Raw genomic sequence first — 23,515 nt, 5'->3', positions numbered from 1 at the left:
GGGTTCTCAGTGCGTCATCCCACAGACACAGATAGTGAATTTGGAGGCCAGGTCAACACCTTGTGCTGTTCTTCATGTTTTTTTTTTTTTTTGTTGTTGTTGTTTTTTAGTTGTTCCTAAAGTGTTTTTGTGGCTGTCTGTGTCAGGCTGCATCCTTCTGGGGAGTGGTCTGGTCTGGTCTGGTCTGGTCTAGGTGGGTGGGGGTGACATCTAACATCTAAGTAACATCCACAGAACGTTGAATTGTCACAAGATGTCTCCTGTCATTGTTTTTAATGTTGTGGCTGACTGGTGTAAATTGTACTTGATTGTACTTGTACATGAAATTCACGATCTACGTGATCTCGTGAATCGGTTCATTGAGGTGTTCGTTCAGCTTCATCCCGGGACTGATTCTGCAAATGGCAGCCCCCAGAATAGCCACTGAATTTAATAAACTTCTCTTCTGGAAAGTTATTTCATTAACCTTTAAGCAGACAGGATTTATTGCCTGTTGATATTAGACTGCATTAGTGGTAGCTAATAAATACCATAAACTCAAGGTATGTAGCATTTACAGAATATCGTTGTGCTAACTGCACTATAACCAAAACCGTCTCTGTCTATAATGTCTCATGTGGGCGGATTTCTCTCCTTATCACCTGTTGACCCGCCAGCTATTATTTATATGGAAGGACTGGAAAAAAAACCCTAGATGTTAAGTTCATATTGATCTTTTCTGTTAAAATCCAGGTGTAAGACTATAATAGAATAAATTTACATTTAATAATAAATACCTGTCGTCTGCCTGTCTGTTAGGCAGCACAGCGGCTCGGTGGTTAGCGCTGATGCCTCCCAGCGAGAAGGTCTGGGTTCCTCCCACCACCACAGACGTGCTCGTTAGGCTGGTTGGTAACTCTGAATTGACCCTAGGTTTGAGAGTGGTTGTTTGTCTCAGTGTTAGCCCTGCGATAGGCTGGCGACCTGTCCAGGGTGTTTCCCCTGCCTCTTGCCCAGTGACCGCTGGGATCGGCTCCAGCAATCGCCATGACCCTGGTGAGGATTAAGCGGTAGTAGAAGATGAGGTGAGACTAAGAAAAACATGTTTCAGAATCTGGGGTTTCTGACTCACAATTTAGCCACACAGCCATGGAATCCATATGGTTTTGTTTAAAAGTCTAGAAAATCAGTTTCACTTACAGTTTAATTAATAGGAATGACACCTTTGGCTGGGTACATGTCAGAATCAGGAAAGACTATGTTGCCGAGTCTTTGTGAGGTTTACAGTTCCCGGTGACTCCACAGTAAGTAGTTATTCCAATACTGCTGTGTTTTCAGATCACACACTATTACACTTGAGTCAACATTGTTTGGAAAATTCACATTGAAATTCAGTTCTTGCTTCCTGCAGCATCCGGTACCTTTCTTCCCTCTGAGAGACGGATCCAGCTGTATCACACGGTTTACTTAGACTGCATTTTTATTGTGGTGAAACATGTTTGAATGCTGTTAAAGAAGCTGAAGTGTCACTGTAAGAAAGAAAGGAAACTGACATGGTGTCGGCGGTGCATTAAAAAGGTTTGACAAGTAAAGGTCTTTAAGACTGCTGGGATGCTGAGTGACTAAAAATAAAATTGTCACTTCAACACAAGGACTTAAAACATATCTTAGCTTATTTTAATTGTGTATTTGACAGTTGAATGCTCTGAAAACTAACTCTGCAACAGTCCATTCATTTAATTTATGATTTATTGTAATTTAAAATGTTCAACAGCAATATTTAAACTAAAGATGTGGCAAACATTTAACAGAACCAGTGGAACAGAACGGGATTCTTTTCATGAATAAAGCATGCTGTTGATGGCTGACACTTTGAATATCCCAAGTGGTGAGACCTTTTCAGACAAGCTCATCAGCATTTAGCATGCTCGGCTTGTCATGGCAGAATGATTTCTGTCTGTCAGACACTTTGATTCGCAGCCCCATGGTCAGGCCTGATATTTGCCTAGTCAGACCATCGATCGGCCCCACTGTTTTTTTTTCTGTGCCTTGGCTTTTTACGGAGGAGCTACATCACAGACGCCTTGGCACCTTGAGATTTGGTTCGCGCTCAGTGGCCAGGCCTTCGGACTGGATTGGGAACTGGAGCAGGAGAATGATATTGCTGACATTCACAGAGATCTAAAGGTTTGCGAAAGGCAGACGATGGAGCATTTGTTTGCTTGAGGGCACTGAAGATTTCTGCCAGCACAGAGGTTCTGGGCTGAATACAGAACAAGTTCTCATTTGTTCCTTTTTTTTTTCTCTTTTTTTTTTTGACACTAACACACGTGTTAACGTGATCATTAAGTCTCATCCCGAGAGAAAACGAAGGCTTGGCTTTGGACCTCTCTCAATTCTTACTCTTTCCATCTATATGTGCAGGAGTGAGGATTGCAGTGCACAGATGCTAGTCCGCAGGCTCTGTTAAACATGCAGACTTTTGGCAAACCGTGACCCATGTACAAAAAGGTCAGAAAAGGTTGTTGGTTGTTTGTTTGCTGCAAGAGGAAAGTCAGAAACTATTGGTTTAAAGCTGTTTTTAAGGAGTTGGACGTGGACACTCAAGAATATTTCTTCCAATTGTGGATGTCTGTTTCAGTGGTAACACTAATGAGTTACATGGATGAAGCCATATTTAGGAGGATTTATTATCAGACTTTTTTGTCTTTAGTGCTTACTTTAATACATACTTTTAAGTCTTATATCTCCTATCTACAATTTGTTGTTATTTTGGAACATGTGACACAGTATTATATCATTAATGAGACACCTGCAGCAGAACAGTTCAACCATTTTTGATTTTTTTTGCTTCCAGGATCAGTAACATGCAACAAATTCTAACAAAATATATATTTTGTAAGATGTACAATATGTTTAACGATACCCCATAGGAGAGATTCAGAAAGAGACAACTGCATAGCATAGGGAGTTAACATCAGAAAGGAACCTTCATAAATCCATACAACAGAAGCAGAGCAGAACAGATGAACAGACAAAACTGGAACAGCAGAAAGAAATGGTTCAATCATAGACAGAGACAGCAAAAAATAGACAAAAATATCTACCTACATCCCTGCCTACCTACCTACCTACCTACCTACCTACCTACCTACCTACCTACCTACCTGTCTATCTGTCTATCTGTCTATGTGTCTATCTGTCTATGTGTCTATCTATCTAATATGGGCAGTAATAATAGTATGACAGACTGTGAGTGGTATATATCTGTGAGACAGTCTGTGGCTGGTGGACTTACTGGGTGATGTGGAGGCTGAGGGCTGTTGGCGTGACAGAGCCCCCTAAACGCTCCGAGACATGTGGCTGCCTGAGTCTGTGGCTGAACGTGCTCCTGATCTGCTTCAGCTTGGCATGGGCAGCGTGAGAGGGCTTGTCCATGTTGGTTTTCATATTCCCTCTTATCCTCTTTTCTGTCACTGCCTCCCACCGTCCAGTTCCATCCCCACCACAGAGCCGGCCTTCCTCCCCAGCTTGTCCAAGTCGTTGGCACTGCATGTGCACAAGTCCCAATTAATGCCAGTTAACGCTGAAGCCTCAAGTCTCAACTTGAATATAAAACACCGGCTTCTATCTTCAGCGCTGTCTTCATTGCAGCATGAATCACGCCCGTAAATGTTTCTGGTTTTCCTTTTGTCTACTTCCCTTCTAATGTCTTATAAAATAGCAGTGTTTGGATTTTATAAAGTGATACTGTGAACTGATGGTTTGTTAAAAATGAAATGTCTAATTACTAATTATTAAAAACTTCATCTTCAGTAATCAGTAGTTTTGGTCAACTTACACTAGCAGTCAAAACTGAGAAGGTGTGCCCAAACTTTTGACTGCCAGTGTATGAGAGATAAAAATGAGTTTCAATTCAAGTTCCCCCCCAAGAGCCTCAGTGCAGTTTGCCCATCAAATGTTCAAACATGACTTTCATCCTCCAGCAGCTGGGATTCTACTGTTGGTGTTAAATGTCACATCTACATATGATTGATCTTATTTAAACTTTATTCACTGTTGCACTGTCGCTGTGAATTAAGATCAGGCAGGGGGGTGTGATTACAATTTAAGAACTGTGGTTATTTTTAAATATAAGACAAATAGCTTTTTCCCCGCCTGTGGCCATCTTATCAATCTCTTTCGGATGTGGAGCAGAGGCACTATTGTGTATTGTTAAACGCTGAAAAAGTTCCTTAACGGATATAGTGAATCTATAGCGATGTTACTAAACTTCATTAAAATGAGATACCGAGCAATTACAACACATATGGTGTTTCCTTATTAGCGGCTGGCTGTGGCAAAACTGCAAAATCCCCAAATCCCTTCGGAAAACAAGCAGAATGTTCATATTTTTGGGAGTAACTGGTTGGGATAAAAATAGAAAATGTATTTCTCAAATTCAGAAACAACCTGGAAGTACTCTGAAATCACCCTCTGGCGTTGAAGCTGCTGCTGACATATTTGTGATTGGGTGATTTACCAAAGTCAAGTCCAAACATCTTTTCACAAATTGTAGCATTCGTAGCTCTATTAGGGGAACAAATTGGGTTTATCGGACACCTGGTCAGTTGTATATCTGTGATATTGCTCTGCCATATGAAAGAAAAGAAAACACGCTCAGACACTCGCCCACTGGTTCGAGGCTGGCTAAAATATTCCGGCAATTTGGCCGCGTCCTTTGTTGAGATAGACATGCAAATTAAATGAATTTGCTCCAGTGTCCTCTTGAGGGATTTTCTGAAAAGCAATCCAAGAGGCAATTCTGAACCATTCAAGTATGAGTCCAACAACAGGATGGGGGCACCTTAACCAAGGTGTGGAGGTTTGGGACCTCAGTGAATGAACTAAAGAAAATGGAAAAGATAAAAAAAGAGGCTTAGGATTTAACAGCTTTATTCAGCTCAGTGACTTTCAGACGGCCCTTGTTCATTTGTCAAGGCTGAATAAGACCGTGTAAAGAGTGTAGTCGCTTGAGTGACACCTGGATTGTTCGTACTGGCAGAGACTACTGTCACTTATCATGCCCTCAGACCCTTTGAACCATTTTTCCCCTCAAGGCTTTGAAATGAAATGTAGACTTTAAAGGGCTGGGGATATTGTATGTGAAGCAATAGGACATTTGAACACTAGTGAGGAAACACTATTGTAGTTCTACTTTCACACAATCAAGTTATCAAAATGACCATTAAAGCAAAGCTGAATAGAGAATAAATGCAGCGTTAATATTAGTGGTTTATTTGATATGGTGAAAAAACTAAACAAAGCCAAAGACATAAAGGGGACGTGAGTTGCCAGGGCGAGGCCGTTAGTGTGCGTCTGATCGAGTGGTGTCCTCCACAATCTTACCGATAGCTGTTATTAACAACAGCGGAAACAGTCAAGTGTTTCCTACCCACTGAATTATACATTCTGTGTCACTGCTGAGCAGTGACAATGCGGTGTCCTTTCAGAGTGTTTTTAACAAAAGAACTAGCAAGTGGAATTTTAAAGTCTTTTTTTATGGTTATTTCTAAATTGATGTCATTAGGGGGAAAAACTGATATAACTGGAGACAGTTTGTAATTGATGAACATCTTCAACTAAATCTGTCCTCCTGTGGGATAATAATCTAATACTAGCAAGACGTTCTTCTTTTTTGGTTTTGTTTGCAAACCAGCTTGCACTATGGCTGCCATCCCGACTGGAGTCTGAATCAGTGGATTTACATCAACTTGTTGCACTTCAGCCTCTGTTTTGTTTAAATTACCTTCTCCATGCGACCATGTGGAGTGGTGCTGTGTGCCCCTTGATCTGAGACAATCATCTAAATAATACCCAGTAGCATGTGTTAGGCTGTAGTGTGTGTGCCATATTTTATAAGATGTATATGTTAATACTCTTACAAAACTTGCTATGTTGCCTGATTTTATAAATGGGCAGGATTTCTGAGCCCACCTTTAACCGACTAAGGAGGTGCTTTGTCTGAAACAGAGTTTCAGAAGTAGCAGACGGAGGACAACCATCTCAGCAGCACATCATCAATCAAGCCACAACAGTAGCACAGCTGGATAGAAACCACTTTTCTGTAAAAATCTTTTGAGTCCATGTGACCCGAGACATTCTCTGGGCATGATCATAACCCATAGCTACTCTGCTTTATCCACTACGTCCCCATTTTACAACAGAACCAGCAAGCTGCAGCTTTTAACATGAGAATGTCGTCACTTGTGTTCATTTTTGCTCTTCTGTCTAATTTAAAGATGTATAATAAAAACATCTGAAAAACAACATACCCCTGGTTACTCAATCGATTGTAGTGAAGCAGGCTGTATTCTCAATCGATATGAGTATCTTTCATTTTCTGAATTAGTTGGGTCCGTGTCACATGTAGCACCAATATATCTCTTACTTTTCCATTTTTCTCTTCTCTTTGCTACATTTCTGCTGCGAGACATCTGCTGCATGTCTTCATATCCGTTGAACCATGTTGACAGCAATCTGAAGTCCAACATGCCTGAGCAAATATGACCAGAATAACCCTGAAAAGACAACTGGGCTGAAAATAGAGATCCTCTTCTCGTATGTCTGTTAACACTGGCTTTATAAACTCTGCACCATCACTGAAGTTACTGTTTACCGTGAAAGACAGACAGTGGTAAACATGAGGTGTAATGCATCTTTTAGATGCCAAATGCCATAAAAATGGCTTCAAAATTCTTTTGATTTATCTTTAACCTATTTTTTTCAACAGACCTGTGAATTCCAGAGCAGATGACTCAAAGGTGTTTTGAACTGAAACCTGACAACTGTGCTGCAATAATGACGTTTGTTATTTGGGAACGTATTTACATTCTCCATTACGTCCTTTTTTCATTGTTCAGTTGGAGCCTTTCCTCCACTTGCTCCGCCCGATGCATTTCCCCCCATACTGCCTCACTCTGCGGGAGCGTGGCAGTTGAGGTGTTAAAACCATTACCGGTTAAGGGCAAAGTCCTGTGGTAACCTAGGCATGTTTTCTGTGTGACAGACTGCCCGTCCACTGCCACGGAGAAGTGATTCTTCTCGATCTAGACACACGCAGTTTTTCTTTTCTCTGTTTTATACCTCTGTAAATTGCACATCCTTGGGATTTAGACTCTTGACAGGACAAAAGGAAAGATAATATGTCATCTAGGCCTTTTGGAAATTGGTCTTTTAAGACCTGGTTTTCTTGCACTGAAGTAGGCTGTAGACACACGATAACTGTTTTCTGACATTTGATAAAGGAAACCATAACATGGTTAATTGCACAACTGAATTGCAGATCATACAAACACAGGGCTTTGGATTGTGTTCATTTTGGGACCCAAATTGTGTAGTAGAGGTTCATCATGCCCCCGTTATTCAAACTTAGAGCTAACTTTAATATGAACTTCATTCATCTGGGAGCTAATCAGCTACAGCCTCATGATGTTTTTGGTGTTGCCAGAAATCCAGATAAGAGATCCTGTCTGGGAAAGACTGCCTGTACCTGTCAGTCTAACTAGCAACTTGAGATGTTAGAATAGTCTTGGTATTGAGCAGCCAGACAGTGTTACAGTACAGCAGCTTTGTGGTGTTTGCTTGACAGCCTTTCTGTTTTCATGCATGGATCAAAACCATGTTCCTGTCCCAGAATCTTGTCCCTTTCCCATATTTATATGTGGACAACAACCATATCACAAGCTAAAATGACAAACTCTTAGTGTGTGTGATTCATCACGAGGCTCCTTGGAAAAGCATGTCCTATTTCTTTGTCTGCTGTGAGCTAATGGCTCCTCCACAGAGCCAGTACTGGTAGTTTGGGCGCAGGCTTTATTCGTGGTGTTCTTGACTTTGGTTAGTCTCCTTCTACAGAATATCACTTTTTTTCTTTTTCTTTTTTTTTTTTTTTTGCTTGTTGAAATCACCCCTCCGGTACCCAAATGTAATCACTATATTTGTCATGCCACCCCGAAGTGCCTCTTTATGCGGTGGTAAGACATGTCTTCTTTGAGGAAAAGAGCACTTCCACGTTTCCTCCTCCACAGTGGAGAGAAATTTCCTCTCTTTTTTTTGTCAATCATTGAATTGCTGCTCATGAGGGAAATTGCAGCAAACTGCATGTTTTTTTTTTTTTTTATGTATTATTCATATTTTGTTCCCATCAGATTAGTAAAATGCACACCTATAACAAGATGCACAGTTTAATCCAGAAGAGGAAAAAGATAGAAAAGTAAATAAAGACAAAACCTGCAGTGTAATTTTTGCTGCTCCACAAAGCAATACGCAACTACTTAATCTTTCAATTTTGTCATATCTAAAAGAAGGGCCATGCTGGAATTCATAGCAAGATGCAGCAATGTCATTTATGGGATTAAATGAGATTTATTCAAATCCTATTCAAAAAGTTTTAACGGCACATTCACAATTTCATGAGTTTTCAGTGTTTTTTTTTTTTTTCTTTTTCGGATTGTTTTGTTTAATTATAATCTTGTTAATTACAATTTTAATCAAATAATTACAAAAATTATTACACTTGTTAATCCCTTTTGTTGACTCTAATTACAACCAAAATCACAGTAAGCACACACCAATTAGCGGACCACAGTCTTGATTTCTTGTTTATTTTAATAGTTTGGTTGGACAGATTGCACTCCAGACAACAAATGGATTCATTTATTGACGTTGTTTCCAAGGCAAATAAAAACCTAAGGCGTCGTAAGCTACGTTTTTAGCTGCGTTGGACTGACAGTATAGGAAAATGGGACGAGGACTGATGGGATCTAGGAGTTTCTAAAAATACTTTTAGCGTTTATAGACAGCACAGTAACGCATCATGTTCTTTCTGTAGACCATCTTTCCTCTACCAGTCCCCATTGGATATAAAGCAGAGTATCTAGTTAGCCTTCTTATATTTTATTTCATCAGTTCAGTATTCTTCACTTGAATCCTTTGTTGGTGCAGATTAACCTTTTCAGTTTTACTATGAGTAGAATCATAATGACTTTTTTTTCGAACGTTAAATGGTTATCTATGAACCAGGTTTGGTGAAGACAGACCAGTGAAGCTGGTGCACTGATGGTGATGATCTGCATCATCTTTAATACCCAGTTATGATTCATGGCTTACACTGCATTCCCAGTTGTGAAAAACAAGATTGGACCCGTCTGACATGAGTGCGTCTCCCGAGGTGAGATGAAAGCGGCATGAAGGGAAGATGGATATGTTAGTTTTGATTCTCCCCTCCACCCCCCATTAAAGCAAATAATTAATCGGAGAAAGATGAGGTTATGTTCAACTAGTCCTTGTGGTTTTCCATGTCTATTCACGTAATAAATCTAATAATGCTTTTATCCAGGGAAACCATATAGAAAACATGTTGCTGTATAAAAATAATGCATTTTCTGAAGCGTGGAGGATGTGAAGAAAAGTCTGACCTTGTGGTGACCCTGTTGAATGAACCTGCTTTAAGGGCTCTCCTGGGCCCTGAGGTCTTGATACTGCAGGGGAAGAGTTGGGGGGGAAATCAAACGAAAAAAATCAATAAGTACACTATCCGCAATCCCCTTCCCAATTACACAGGCCTACCACGAACAGTTGGCCTCAGCAATTCCACTGCTGGTCTAATTATTGGCCTCTGTTGTCTCAGCTCTTCGGTTTATAAGACACAGAGAAACTAGTCTTGATTTGTGCTTTGCCTCACGGGCAAGATTGATGTTTAACCTGCGTACGGCGATTACAAATGTTGTTAGGAACTCTCCGGGCGAAATTAATAATAACAAAGGTGTCACTGAGGTTTCACAATACATTTAACACAAAATTTGAAATCATATATTTGTTTACTTGAGGCCACAGTTTCCTAAAACCAACAACCAGTGCCAAATGTTTTTGATATTTTATGTCATTTTCTTAACAATTTGTTCAGTTTCAGGCCGAACATGTCTTTCTATACAGCTGCTGTGTGGTACAGGGATCATAGACTGATCGTGTAGTGGTCTTACTTTAATATTTATTGTTTACTGTACTTGCTAATGAAACTAAACTAACTGAAACTAAACCTAACCATAACCAACAAAGGTTTTTAGGCTTTTTTAACTTAGTATCTGAAGTTGTAGAATACTAAAAGAAAGACAAAAACTTTTTGTTGTATCTCCATTCAGCCTGATACAGTTATCGTGAAGACCAGTCGGTCTCAGAGCCCAGATGAATGGAGCGGACCCTTCCTGTTGAATATTAATCTGTTCAGAATGAATTAGCATTTAACGCTCTGTTTTGCTTCACTCACTTGTCTGGCCATCACTGTGGGTTTGAAAGAGGCAAAATTACAGCCACTTACTGCCAAAGAGCAGTTTTGATTGTTCATTAAAGAAACGTGCACATCTTCTGCCTTTTCTTTTCTACAAGGAATTCATTTTAAATAGGGTCCCATCTCAGCAGATCTTCACTGGGTAGGAAAAAAAGGACGCTTCCAAAAGCAGATTCACAGATGAGTAATTCAGTTTTCGAGTCACTTTTAGAAACATGATCATCCTTCTTCCAAGTACACTGATAAAATAAACAGCCTGTGTCTGAAGTGCATTAGTCACAAACTGAAGAACAGGTAAGGTGCTAAAGAAAGTGGTTTCAGAAGTCATGGAATATCTAAGCTCTAGGGTAGTGAGCTGCCAAAACGAAAGCATAGGTTGGTGAGAGTTCAACCAAATCAAATTTCATTTTAATAAAAAAGACAATAAGAGTGCAGATTTTTTATTTTTTTTTTAAACTTGTGGTAGAGCAGTTTGCTTATGCACCATCATTATGTCCTACTTCCAGCTTTTCTCACGTTTTAAATTCAGCAAAATATGTTTTATTGTGTCTTCAAAAACTTCTGAAACATGCCCCATCAATCCTGTCTTTGCACTTTCGCACATAAGAACTATGTGGTCATTTTGCAGGACCTGACATACCCTGATCATTATTCAAAACAGTCAACTTTACATTCTGTTTACAGGTAAATGAGATGCTTCTAAAACTCATCCTTATTCTGTTCTCTTGACGTAAAATCTTTTTGTGCTTGGATTCCCTGAATGTGTTATTAAACTGCAGAGTCTACTTTTATTTGCTACATCATGTCTGCAGTGCAGCTCTTGTGAGTTTGTCCTCAATCCTTCATTATTCAAATACAGCAGTGAAATATATATATATGTATATGCAATATTGTTATATTGCATTCTTTCATCTATTGTTCCAACACTGCGTCTGCACTCTGCTTTATTTACACATTTGATCATTTATTGATGGGGGCAGAGCTGCAGAGTTTAACTTGTATGTCTGCGTGCGTCCAACTCCGTACACATCAGTATGCATTATGTAGCAGCCTGTGTCTGTGTCTGGCTGATGAGCGAAGCCAGCGAGGATACACAGATGTTTCTGAAGGAGAAACGCACCAATAATTGATGCCGCTGAAATCACTGAAACTGACAACGTTGTTATTGCACACAGCGGCGAGTGGAACATCACTGCTGTCATAATTGGGTTGAGGCAGATGTTAAGAGAGATGATGGGACGGAGTTTGAACAGGAGTCGGCTCGCTCTGCTCAGTCTCCGAGCCTGATTGTGAGAAGTGTTCCTCAACTTAACAGTGACAACCAGTCACCACTTCCACTTTGCACCAGTCTGGAACATCAGCGATGGGCTGGAGGGGGCTGGGGGGCTCCGTGTTGAAGCTAATTTCAAGCCACACTAGTTAAAACAGGAGTAAACGGAGCAATAGATTCTCTATTGTTAGAAAGTATCTTTATTGTTATGTTGTCTCAGTCGCACCAAGACGCTGAATGGTGTCTGTGGTGTGCTTTTTTTTTTTTATTGCCCGAGATTTAACATATGGCAAAAGGGTGAAGGTAACAGACATTTGCTGAGCATGACCGGAATAACTAAACACGACGAATGAAAGGTTAATGAGCCCCGACGAGTGGAGTGGTCTCTGTCATGTGAGACTTCACATATCAAGGAGAAGCGAGGCAAGTAATAAAAGCAGAGGCCGCGCGTTCGCAAATACTGGGGGTGGGAATCGAGGGCGCGGGGTTCATTTTAGACCAGGGAAAATCTCATCGAATTGTTTTCACTCACAATCGACCGGGAGCAGGGGATTTCTGGTTTGTGGCGTGTCTGTGCTTGTATCTATATGGTGTTTGTCATTCACATGTGCATGTATGTGTGAATATAAAAGCACGTGTTAATGAGTTGATTGTGTTCGTTTTGACATGGACACAAGTGATTCTGCACCTAAAAGTTTAATTATTTGTACCAGTAGTTTTGCTCATATTTTTTTCTGTTAATGTGTGAGCTTGCATCAAACAAAAGTGCATCCTTCATAAAAATATTGAAAGATGTGGTCTTTGCTCCCAGTTCGTATTCCCATCATCTGTCTTTTGAGTTGGAACTGAACTGGCAAAGAAAACTTTTTTTATTATTTATTTATTTTTTTTTAACCTACATCTTGCAGAGGTGGTGACAATAAAATTTAAACTGATTTCAATTGACCCGAATGTGCTCACATCTGGCTCCAGATGTCTGGGCAGGTTCCTCTGGCCCTATAGTTTGATCCCTGCTACTGATAACTTTGACGAATGCTTCTGTGATTCCGTAACTTGATCTTCATTCTATGTGACTATCTTATCTATCATATTTTTGCCTATAATCCTGTCTGCAGCCTTGTGATTTGTGCTGCTGCAGATCTTGGCTCTCCTAAAAGACATTTTTAATCTTTTACCTTATTAATTATTTAAAAAACAAAAGCAGTAAACGGCTTTAAAGGAGTACTTTTGGAACTTCTTCTTGAAGAGTGTTGCTAATATCTGCAGATTAAAATGAAGCCCCGACCAGTAACGCATTCAGCATCGTGGTGAAAATAACTATCTCACTTCTCTGAATGTGTGGATGATCCTTTTTACGGTGTGTGCATAGGTAACATTATTCGGATGTATTACATAGTTGTTGTTTTTTGTACTCTCTCAGGAACGGAGGCTGTGCGCGCACCCATTCCTTGAAGTCTACAGAGGAGGTCACATCCACTTCATGGTCCCCTTGGCACGGCAGGGAGATTTTTATGTGCCTGAAGTCCGGCAGATAGAGAGGAGGCTGTCAGAACAAGAGGAATCTCACAGTGACACGGACGTCTCAGGTACAACAACCTTTATGCTTTGTAAAGGGAGCAGGAATCAAAGTCACGTCCATAAGTCTGATGATAAAGGACGTCTACAGTTTAAATCAAAGCCCCGTTTAGGATGCACACAATCCTTACCCTTAATTTATGAATGTTGTCACACAATAAAGGGCAAACACTGACAAGTAATAAAGTAATGGCCTTTGTGATATATTTGCATAAACTCTTTTTGTTAGGTTTCAAGTTCAACAGTTATTCGTGCATCTCTTCACCTCTCCCATAGTTAGTTTTTTTTTTTTTTTTTTTATGCCTCAGTCAGGCCAGCAGCCTCAGTTCCAGTTACTCAGTGTCCATGCTGTTCAGCCAGCATGAGCCCAAACACAGGTCACCAAAGATGCAGTTAAACTGGCTTGTATGATATCCAGAGGCGGTACATCTCTATGGCTTCTGTCACGCTGCAAACTGTGGCGACTTCCATAATATTCAGTCTGATTGTTGGTCTCCACCAACTCCTGGGGGAAATATCCACCTGTTTAGCTGCTCAATGCTCCACTGTGAACAGCAGCTCCCAGCTTGTTGCTGTGAAAGCAAAGTCTGCAAAAGAAAAGCAACAAGACTTTAAAAAAGCTGCACAGATCTCAGATCTAACAGTTAAGGTTAGTTTCTTACGGCTGTTTGAAAACTACGCGTTAAACCCCCCATGTTTTGGCTTTTTCGTGCAGTCACGTTCAGCTTGAGTCGGACCCACAAGTGAATCGGACCTAGTTCCTACCGCTGTTTTGTTTATGAGCAGCCCCGCAGAAGCAACCTGTGATTGACACCTTCTTAGGTGTTAATGAAAATCCCAGACACAACAGCCTCTGGTGGAGGGGTGCTGCCACTCACCGAGAGGCTGTCCGCAGCCGTATACGACCACCGCATGGAAATCTGTAAAGGGCGCGCAATCGGCCTGACAGTAATTTATTGTCATGACACGTAGGAGCTTGTGCAGGGGTGGATGAAGTGACTGTAATCATGAGTCGTGGGGAAAAAAAAGCTGATCATAACAGACTCGTAGCACTGATTGCTACAGCTCTGTGGCAGAGGCCGTGTAGTCCCGTTTAGCAATATGATGAATTATGATGTGGTGTGATCAATCCAAATGCAGCGTCGCTGAAAAGGACGCAAACATAACGGTGAATAATAGAAATAGAGTACACATGGGACAGCAGCTGTTACAGCTTATGTCTAAATATTAAACGTTTAGTAAATAGCATGTTGTTTGTAGCTTGGCTACAGTGATTATTATGACAGACTGACATTTAATTGGTAATTATTTTAATTATTGTTTTTATCAGTCAAAAATACTGAAGTAGGCCCTGGTTTCAGCTTCTCAGATTTGATGATTCGCTGTTTTTGTTATTAATTTGAATATATTTTAGCTTTGGGCTGTTAATGAGACAGAACAAGCAATTTGAAGACAGGTCCTTGTGATTGCCTCTTTCCTTTGACTGTTTTCTGGCAGACTTTAATCGCTCATCTCTCTGAGCTTCGTTCTTTTTGCACATAAGACATTGCCTTTATTTATTTTGCCAGCTGAATCTGAAATATCTGAGGGTGCAAATGGCCGCTTAATCACACTGCCGGTTCCACGTTGTTGTTATAAAGTTTATTTTGGAAAGTCTTTTACACAAAGTTATTCTGATTGTAGAGAAATTGCTTTTATTTCATTCACAGCCTGTTAAAGGCTGAAGCTGCTGTGTGTGGCGGCTGCAGACTCTTTGAATTACTCAGCAATGCTCACGACTAAAAAGCCATGAAAATCCAACAGAATATTAATTCTTGCCTTTCCAGTTGCGATGAAGTATATTTCATCAATAATCTAAATTAAATTAAATTGGAAGCAAATTGCCCTGAAGTGCATAACAAAGCCACTCATATACCACCACCGGTGTTATAACAATTAACTGCTCGACTGTAGTTTAATTTCTTTCCATCGACTCGCTCCTAGTATCTAATATCTCTCCCGTTTCAGCTCAAACTCAAGCTGCACAGCCACGCATCAGAAGATCCACAGTTTGACTTTACAAAGCAGATAAAAACTGGGTACTCTTGACAAATCCTGTGCTCTTCACGTGTCAAGCGTGCGGTGCAGAGTGGAAGTGACATTCAGGTTCATGACTGCGAATGATAATGTGACAGACAGCTATGCTCCTGTCACTTTGGGATCAACTCAGCCAGGCCAGTGGAGCATTCAGGCCACTGGGAGCTTCTCTGGTCCAATGACCTCCCTCTCCCTACTCAGCCACCCACTATCCTCCTCTCCCTCGTACCAGCCCTGTCTCCGTGTTCAGTTTCTCTGGCTCCTCACTCTGTCAGTCTAAAACTCACTCTCTGGCGTATATAGTTCACTCTGCTACTAAAGTGACTCGTTCAGGGTGAGAATGTGCTTTACATCCCTAACATTAACTACACACCAGATCAGGCATAACATTATGACCACTTCCTAAAAAACAGTTGTGTCTCTTCAGAGAATGGACATGGGTCTTCTGAGGGTGTCCTGTGGTGTCTGGTAACAGGATGTTGTTAGTGGGGGCCTTTGGGTCCTATGGGTTGAGGGGAGGGGCCTCTGTGGATCATCCCACAGATACTTGATCACTATGGGATCTAGTGAATTTGGAGGTCAGGTCTAAGTGGGTGGTACATGTCTAAGTAACATCCACATTCATGCCAGATCCAAAAGGTTTCCCAGCAGAACATTGAATTGTCACAAGACGCTCAATGTCATTTACTTCACCTGTCAGTGGTTTTAATGTTGTGGCTGATCGGTGTATAAACCCATGCTCCCTTCTGTATGTAAGTGAGGTTGAGGGAGGACTTAGGTCCTCTAGAGGGGATCTAGCCAGTGCCCTCACTGTCTCAGAGCTGCTTCTCATATTAATATTGTCATATTGATATTGTGTCATGTAGTGTGCAGGGCGTGATGTATTTTATTTGTTGTTTGTATGCCTTTATTCAATTTGCTATACAGAAAAAGAGTCCGTAAAACTATTTTCATACAGTTCACTGACTAATGTAACAGCATTACAAACAGTTCATGCATTCTCCATGTGACGTCTCCATTGGCTCTATAGCCGAAGTGTGTAATTACATTCTTGTAGAGCTGCATGCCAGGTGACACACACAGCCTCTGTAGTCACAGCATTAAATGCAGAAGTATGAATGGAGCTTATGCCATTCATACAATTACATTTTTATACAGAACGTTTAGTGGTGGTTAGACTGTCAGCTTTGTAAAGTGTTTCGCAGATTGCAGAGCACCAACTGAATATGTTTGCTTTTAAGTTTCACAGGAAGTGTGTGTCATGGCTGCTTGTGACCCTGTTGGACGTAAGCCTGATTATAATAATTACATTTCCGTACAGTAAGTTTAGGTACTTGAGATCCAGCATTATTTTCCTGAAAGTCTGCAGCAGCTTTGTGTGTCTTGCTTCAGTTAAGGGATTCATTTTCAATAGAAAATAAAGTACAAAAGCCTTATTCGTGAAATGGTCTTTCTCCAATTAACCTAAAAGATGAAAATATCACATGTAATGTGCATCTTCCGATCCAGCAGGGATTTGAAGTGGCCACTGATTACATTTTGTGCCGTGCTTCAGGGGTTGAACCAGCATTTGAAAACTGATTGGGCCGCTCTTTCAGATCTCAGTGTGCGTATGTTTAAATGTTTTATTTAATTTATCTATCGCCTCATCACTCAACTGCACATGAGGTGGGTGTAAATGAATCAGATAGAGCTTGTGGGTAGGTTTGATATGGTTATTTTTTATTTTTTTATTTTTTTATTTGAATTTCAAAAACATTTTTATTAAAAGATAAATTGAAGTTAATTTTATAAGTTTATTATGCGTTTCTGTCTCACATATACAATTTCTCTTACACTAGAACACATGAAAATTGTCATACTTAATAAGAATTAATGAAATGCAGCACACTCAACAGTGATCCTGACCTACTTGAACGTGCAGTATTACTTCTTAACCTAGCAGACAGAGTTTCTTACATTGTAACATTACCAATGGGGGGCGACAACAGGTTTTGTAGTCCACGCTCACGTTGGTGGGGCTGGAGGAAATGCACTTTGCTCTTCTCGAGTCTTGCGTCTGAATAGAAAGGAGGTAAGAAAGTCAGGAGGAAGTGTAAGCGAAGTCAAAAGAGATAATGAAGACCTGCAGTCTGCACAAACAAAATCATAACGTCACACTTATCAGTGAACTTCTGCTAAACTTATTTTGGCTTGTTATGAACTTGTATGGTCTAAAAGTTCACATATGCAAATACACACAGTTTATATGAGAGAAGTAAAAATAAAAATGTAATTAAACATTACACTCTTTCTATAGTTGTTTGCTATTTCTTCACATTTGTGAATCTCCTGTATGGATGTAGATGTATGATTCTGTTAACAACTCAGCTCTCAAGTTGCTCCTTATTTATCCTTCCTGTGTACAGTGGTGTGAAAAATAGTGTTGGTCCCCTTCCTGCTTTCTGAAATGTTTCAGATCATCAAACTAATTTAAATGTTAAAGATAACATTATATTTGTGTCAAAGATAACATAAAATGCAGGTTTCTATTATTAGGTGAAAACAAAATCAAACCCTACATGTTAAAAGGAGATTACCGTAAACCTTTTAACTGGTTGGGCCACCCTTATAAGCAACAACTGCAATCCAGCGTTTGTGATAAATTGTAATGCGTCTTACAGTGCTGTGGAGGAATTTTGTACAGTTGTCGTATTGGATGGTTTTCCAGCATGAACCACCTTTTTAAGATCATGTCACAGCATCTCAGTAGGAGTCAGGTCAGGACTTTGACTAGGCCACTCCAAAGTCTTCATTTAGTTTTTCTTCAGGCATTCAAAGATGGACTTGCTGGTGTGTTTTGGATCATTGTCCTGCTGCAGAACTCAAGTTCTCTTCTGCTTGAGGTCACCAACAGATGGTCAGACATTCTCCTTCAGGATTTTTTGGTAGACAGCAGAATTCATGGTTCCATTTATCACAGCAAGTCTTCCAGGTCCTGAAGCAGCAAAACAGTCCCAGACCATCACACTACCACCAGCAGATTTTACTGTTGCTACAATGTTCTTTTTCTTTTTGGCCTTGAACTCTTCCATGCAGGCTATGTTAGCCCAGTCTCTTTCTTCTGGCGGAGTCATGAACACTGACCTCAACTGACTACAGTTCTTTAGATGTTGTTGCGGGGTCTTTTGTGACCTCTTGGATGACTCGTCGCTGCGCCAGCCACTCCTGGGAAGGTTCACCACTGTTCCATGTTTTTACCATTTTTGGATAATGGCTCTCACTGTGGTTCAGTGGAGTGCCAAATCCTTATGAAAGGCTTTATAACCCTTTCTAGACTAATAGATCTCTATGACTTTCTTTTTCATTTGTTCCTGAATTTGTTTGGATCTCGGCATGATGTTTAGCTTGTGAATATCTTTTGGTCTACTTCATTTTGTCAGGTAGGTCCCATTGAAGTGGTTTCTTGATTGAGGACAGATGTGGCAGTAATCAGGCCTGTGTGTGGCTATAGAAATTGAACTCTGGTGTAATAGACCACAGTTAAGTTGTGTTTAAACGGAGGGCAACCACATGTAGGTTTGCATTTTTTTTTTGTTTTGTGTTTACTTGTATTATTTTTGTCTTGTATTTAAATTGGTTTAATCGGAAACGTTTATGTGTGATAAACATGCATGAAATAAGAACCCAGGAAGGGTGATTTTCACACCAGTGCACCCACCCCCTCCACCCATCATTCTTCTGCACGACTATTCACGCTTATCTGACTTGTGTCACTTTTTCCACACCTCTGTATGTCGTGTACATTTACTCCTGTCTCTATTTCTCATACATTTGCACACATGCAAACCTTGTACATACTTGTATTATTTTATTTTATTTTAACTATGTTAAAATCCATTTTTCTTTTTGCTAGTGGTTTTCAAGACTGTTCATGTTTTATGTGCAACTGAGCTACTGTGACCAAGCAATTCCCCTTGTGGATCAATAAAATTTTTCCAAGGTTAAGTTGAGGTCAAGAACAGCGTTCATCTTAATGCTCGAAATGTAGCATTTAAACAAATTTTCATGGGAAAAATAGTTGATGGCTGTAAGATTAACAGCGTTATACTGTCATGTTCACACTTTTGTGAGCTGTCATACACTTTGGAGACCAGACGTACACTTTGTCACCTTGTGACTCTGTTTACTCCATCTACAACCTCAGAGATTCTGTCATGTATAACAATGTGCAGTGTGTCAGTCGGCCTCTGTATCTGTGCACTACTATGGTGTTAGTTCTTGGCGTTTTTGTGTATCCTCATCAGGTTTGAGGTTAATGACAGGCTTGCTAATTGTGAGGAGATATTGATTTGAGAAGAGTGTGTGGAAACACTCAAACACAAAAGGTCAACAGGCTGGCACACACAGGTATGAAACTGATCTTATTAACCAGTGAGGCTCAAGCTTGAAAACACGGAGGAGACAAGAGAGCTTCTTATACGATCCCATCCTATTAAAGACAGAAGACCTTTACCTCACAGGAGTTTCTAAGTAACAACACTTTTGTGCCTATTTTAGGTTTCAGGATACAGCACAAGGTGTTGTACTATTATTGGTATCTCGTCGTCGTCTTCATCATCAGCATCATCATCATCAGCAGCAGCTCATTAACAAGCAGGGAAATATGCTAAAAAGAATCTTCTGTTACAGGTCAGGTAAAAATGTGTCATTAATAGTTGTAATAATAAATTGAAATACAGTAATCATACCAAACTGAACTGAATGTGCAAGACCAAACAACTCTTCTGTACTTTAGTATATTCATTTATGAAAATGTTTCAGAGAAATCTGAAAGTCTCGGGGAAAAATAGCTGTCTTTATGAAAACTTCACTGTAAGCAACCATTCTCCTAAGAAATTCAGATAAAATTACAGACTAAATTAATTTATAAGCTTGTAATGTCTTTACATAACATCTAATTCCAGTTTTTCATACTGTCTGGAGACCCACAAAATACAAGAGAGGACCACCCCCTTGTTTCTTTTGTGTCTATCAAGAACATTGTGTCTGAACAAGTCATTCAGGTGTGAAGCTCCATCAGGCTTTATTCATACTAATCAACAACCAGCCACATAACTACCTACATAAGTGTGGGACATCTCTCCTTGTCATGGGCCAGGTTCTGGTTCTAACGTGTACAATGGTGCCATGTTGGTTCACCTGCCTTGTTTTCTGCTTCCTGTTTTCAGCTTTTTCTGCTCTTAAAGTGACAGGCACTGAAACAGCCCGTTTGTTACAGGGCTAAAGACAGGAGTAATTAAGTACGGTAGAATGAATAATCTGTGAGGTATTTTGAGTTTAAACTTAAAGGACACATTCTGGACACCTACAAGAGTTACACTGACTTGCCAAAAAGTGGTATTATAAGGGACCTTTAATATTACTCACAGGTTGGTGGTTAACACGTTTTTCAGTGTTTTTATGGGCTGGAATTAAAATATTTTTTCTACACCACATACAGTGTTTGTCCTTTATTGACTGATATATTGACTGGCTTCCTTTTCAAGTGACAATTTCAGGAATAACATTCTGGTGTCGCTCTCAGTGTATATGATTTACACGTTATTCATCGGTTTGCTGTGAATTAAAGGAAAACTGCTGAAATCACAGAGCAGCTCAAATGCCGTCATGCAGATTTTGGTTCATTCCCAGCCTTAGACGTTTGGGCAGTCTCGCTTTCCTCATGTGGTGTTTGTTTATAGAAGTCCTCTCACCATCTGTCCTTCCCCACCCTTTGTTTTTATCACTGCTCTAGGTGCAGACTCCAACAGCGAGTACAGCTCGGAGAGTGGGGTTCTCCTGTCAGACAGCAGAGAGACGTCACTGGCGGCGTCCTCGGTCCGCTCCGAGCCCATCCGCGATCAAGGGAATAGAGACTACAGAGGCTCCGGGGGAAATTCGATTAAAAGGCCGGACTGGGAGCAGACTGATGGACAGCAGGAAGAGAGAGATGAGCAGCTTCATGAAGACTCCAACCAGAAGAGCCAGGAGGTTCCCACTCAAGCCTGGTGGGGTGTTGTTGGAGAGGAATAAAAGTTCACTGAGCCATATTAGTTGTGGATAAGAGTTTAAAGGTTGGGAACTGCTGATTGTAAAATGTTTTAGTATGTGTTCATGCCCAAATGCATAATAGATAACCGGCGAGGCTTTATATTTTTATTACTGCTGAGAAGTTTCATGAAACACCAAAAGGTTATTGATAAATAGATTGATATTTACAAATTTATAAATCATTTTTAAAAATTTGCTGCTCATTCTGGACTAAACTGTGCGTTTGTTAGGGTTATTGATCAATGCACATTTGGTTCTCTTGCAAGAATCTACTGCAGGTGTATTGTATCGGCATTTGTTGATAAAACGAACAATGTAGAATTTCAAGAGGCTTTTGTTCTTTTAATCACAAAGTGAAAGTGTATTACTGCTAAATGACAGTTTGGGTACTTGAATGTGAAGATGTTCAGGTAAGCTTCAGGTCATTTTTTGAAACGTTTTTTTGCAGACTTGAATACCCTCCACTTTTAATATTTAATCCTTTCAGCTGAAAGAGAAAAACGCTGTTTGATCATCTTTATGTTGCTGTACTGGGGGGGACTAAGTAAAACAAAATGAAGTACTGTGAAAAACATATAGGTACTTTGGAAAAACACTGAGAAGATGCCTCGTTACCTTCAGAAAGAATCTATTCATTCTCGTTAGTAGAGAGTCGAGAGAAACAATTGGAAGTGTTTTCATAATTTTTAAGTGCTAATGCTAATCGGATTATTGAAAGCTTACACCGCCCCTCTTAATCCTAAACAAAGTTCCTTTTGACTGCCAGTTCTGAGTGACCTGGTTGCGTGATGAGTGGAAATCCAGAATAGGATCTGACACCAATCTAGAAGATAGAAAATAATGAGTAAATTACATTTGTGAAACATCTTACAGTAAGTGCCTAAACATTTGCACGGTGCTGTATCTGCAGGGAATTCTGTTCATTTCAAATGTATTTAGTGACTTGTTTACAAATTCCAATCAATACAGCGTTTCTTTCTCCAGACCTCACGGAGAGTCAGTACATTTTACTTTCTCATGTTTCAGTGAATATATTTGAACCGTATGTCTTTGTGTGAATTTTAAATACACTTTTGTACCTTTAGTGTTGACGTGTATGTTTTAATGTCCTGCCCTTTGAAAGATATACACTATAAAGATAGTGTGAATGAATGAATGCGCAACGACCTTCTTCCTGTAGTCCTCAGAGCACCTCTTGAGATTGAGGACATGATTACAGTGACTGTGCAGCCAAGAGTGGACTGATCATTCATATTAATTTCACTCACTGACTCCAACGTATATTTACAGTCAATACATCTGGCGTCCTCAGATGGTTCTCACATAGTCATTCACTGGTGTTTTCAGTTCAGCCGTCAAATTCTCCCGTTTCACTTTCTCACTGCTTCTCCCATCTGTTGTATCTTTGCGCAGTCTAATTTCTGTTTGTTATGAAGTCATCTTGTTCTTTTTCCCCTTTCCCTGTGAAATAAATATGGCAGCTGCAGCCTGAAAGACCACCTGGTGACCCCTGATATCGTGTCCTTCATCTTCCAACAAACAGGAGATCACGTGGAGAACCTCACAGCGAGCCGTTCGCACTTTGATTGCAAGCTGTGTGTATGAGAGGGAAGAGTTTAAAGCAAGTAGCCTCCACGCATTATGACCCCAACGCATGTTCACATAAGACTCTCTAGAGTTTTGTTGTTTTACAGAAATTAGTAAAACGGTACCAGCAGACAAAGGCTTTTGTTTGCCTTTAGTCTTAACAACTAAAAACAAAAGCTTTGCTTAAACAGACATGAAGTCTAGAGAGGTGTAGACACATCCACTTGTTCAAGGCTTTTTGCGGCATAGTAAATACACTAGTGTGTTAGATCACTCACAGTACTCATTATAAGGCTTTTTGAGAACATAATTTGAGTTGTCATCCATATTACGCTAAGAACCACACAGCTTGTGGATCATTAAAGTCCGTAAGTCTTATGGTTGGTTGGTGGTGACGCCATTCACAATTCAAGGCTGATTGATATTTTGTAGGACAATTATTTGCTTCTTCCACAGGACCACAGGCCAAAACACACCTGTAGCTTCTATCTGACCATGAAGGAAAGTGATAAAGTTCTGCATCAGATGTCCTGGCTAATAATTGTTCAGCATACAGTGTTGGAAAAACTTTTTGGACACCCTTAAAATTTTACACTATCTCAAATGTTATCAGAATCAGAATTAGCTTT

General features: G+C 40.1%; 1 protein-coding gene across 1 annotated transcript in view; it reads left to right on the top strand.

Moving 5' to 3' along the window:
* LOC125006608 (testis-expressed protein 264 homolog) overlaps positions 1-22,796 on the top strand; it is a 30,703-nt gene extending 7,907 nt beyond the window's left edge. The window contains exons 3-4 of the mRNA XM_047582803.1: positions 12,997-13,162; positions 21,004-22,796. Coding sequence (XP_047438759.1) covers positions 12,997-13,162; positions 21,004-21,281 — 444 coding nt within the window. The 3' untranslated portion in view covers positions 21,282-22,796. The remainder of the gene's footprint in view (positions 1-12,996; positions 13,163-21,003) is intronic.
* Positions 22,797-23,515: the final 719 nt, after the last annotated feature.

This window comes from Mugil cephalus, chromosome 4 (assembly GCF_022458985.1).
Source record: "Mugil cephalus isolate CIBA_MC_2020 chromosome 4, CIBA_Mcephalus_1.1, whole genome shotgun sequence".
Taxonomy (NCBI): domain Eukaryota; kingdom Metazoa; phylum Chordata; class Actinopteri; order Mugiliformes; family Mugilidae; genus Mugil; species Mugil cephalus.
Note: the sequence above shows the minus strand (reverse complement) of the source record. Positions and strands in the feature narration are given on the sequence as shown.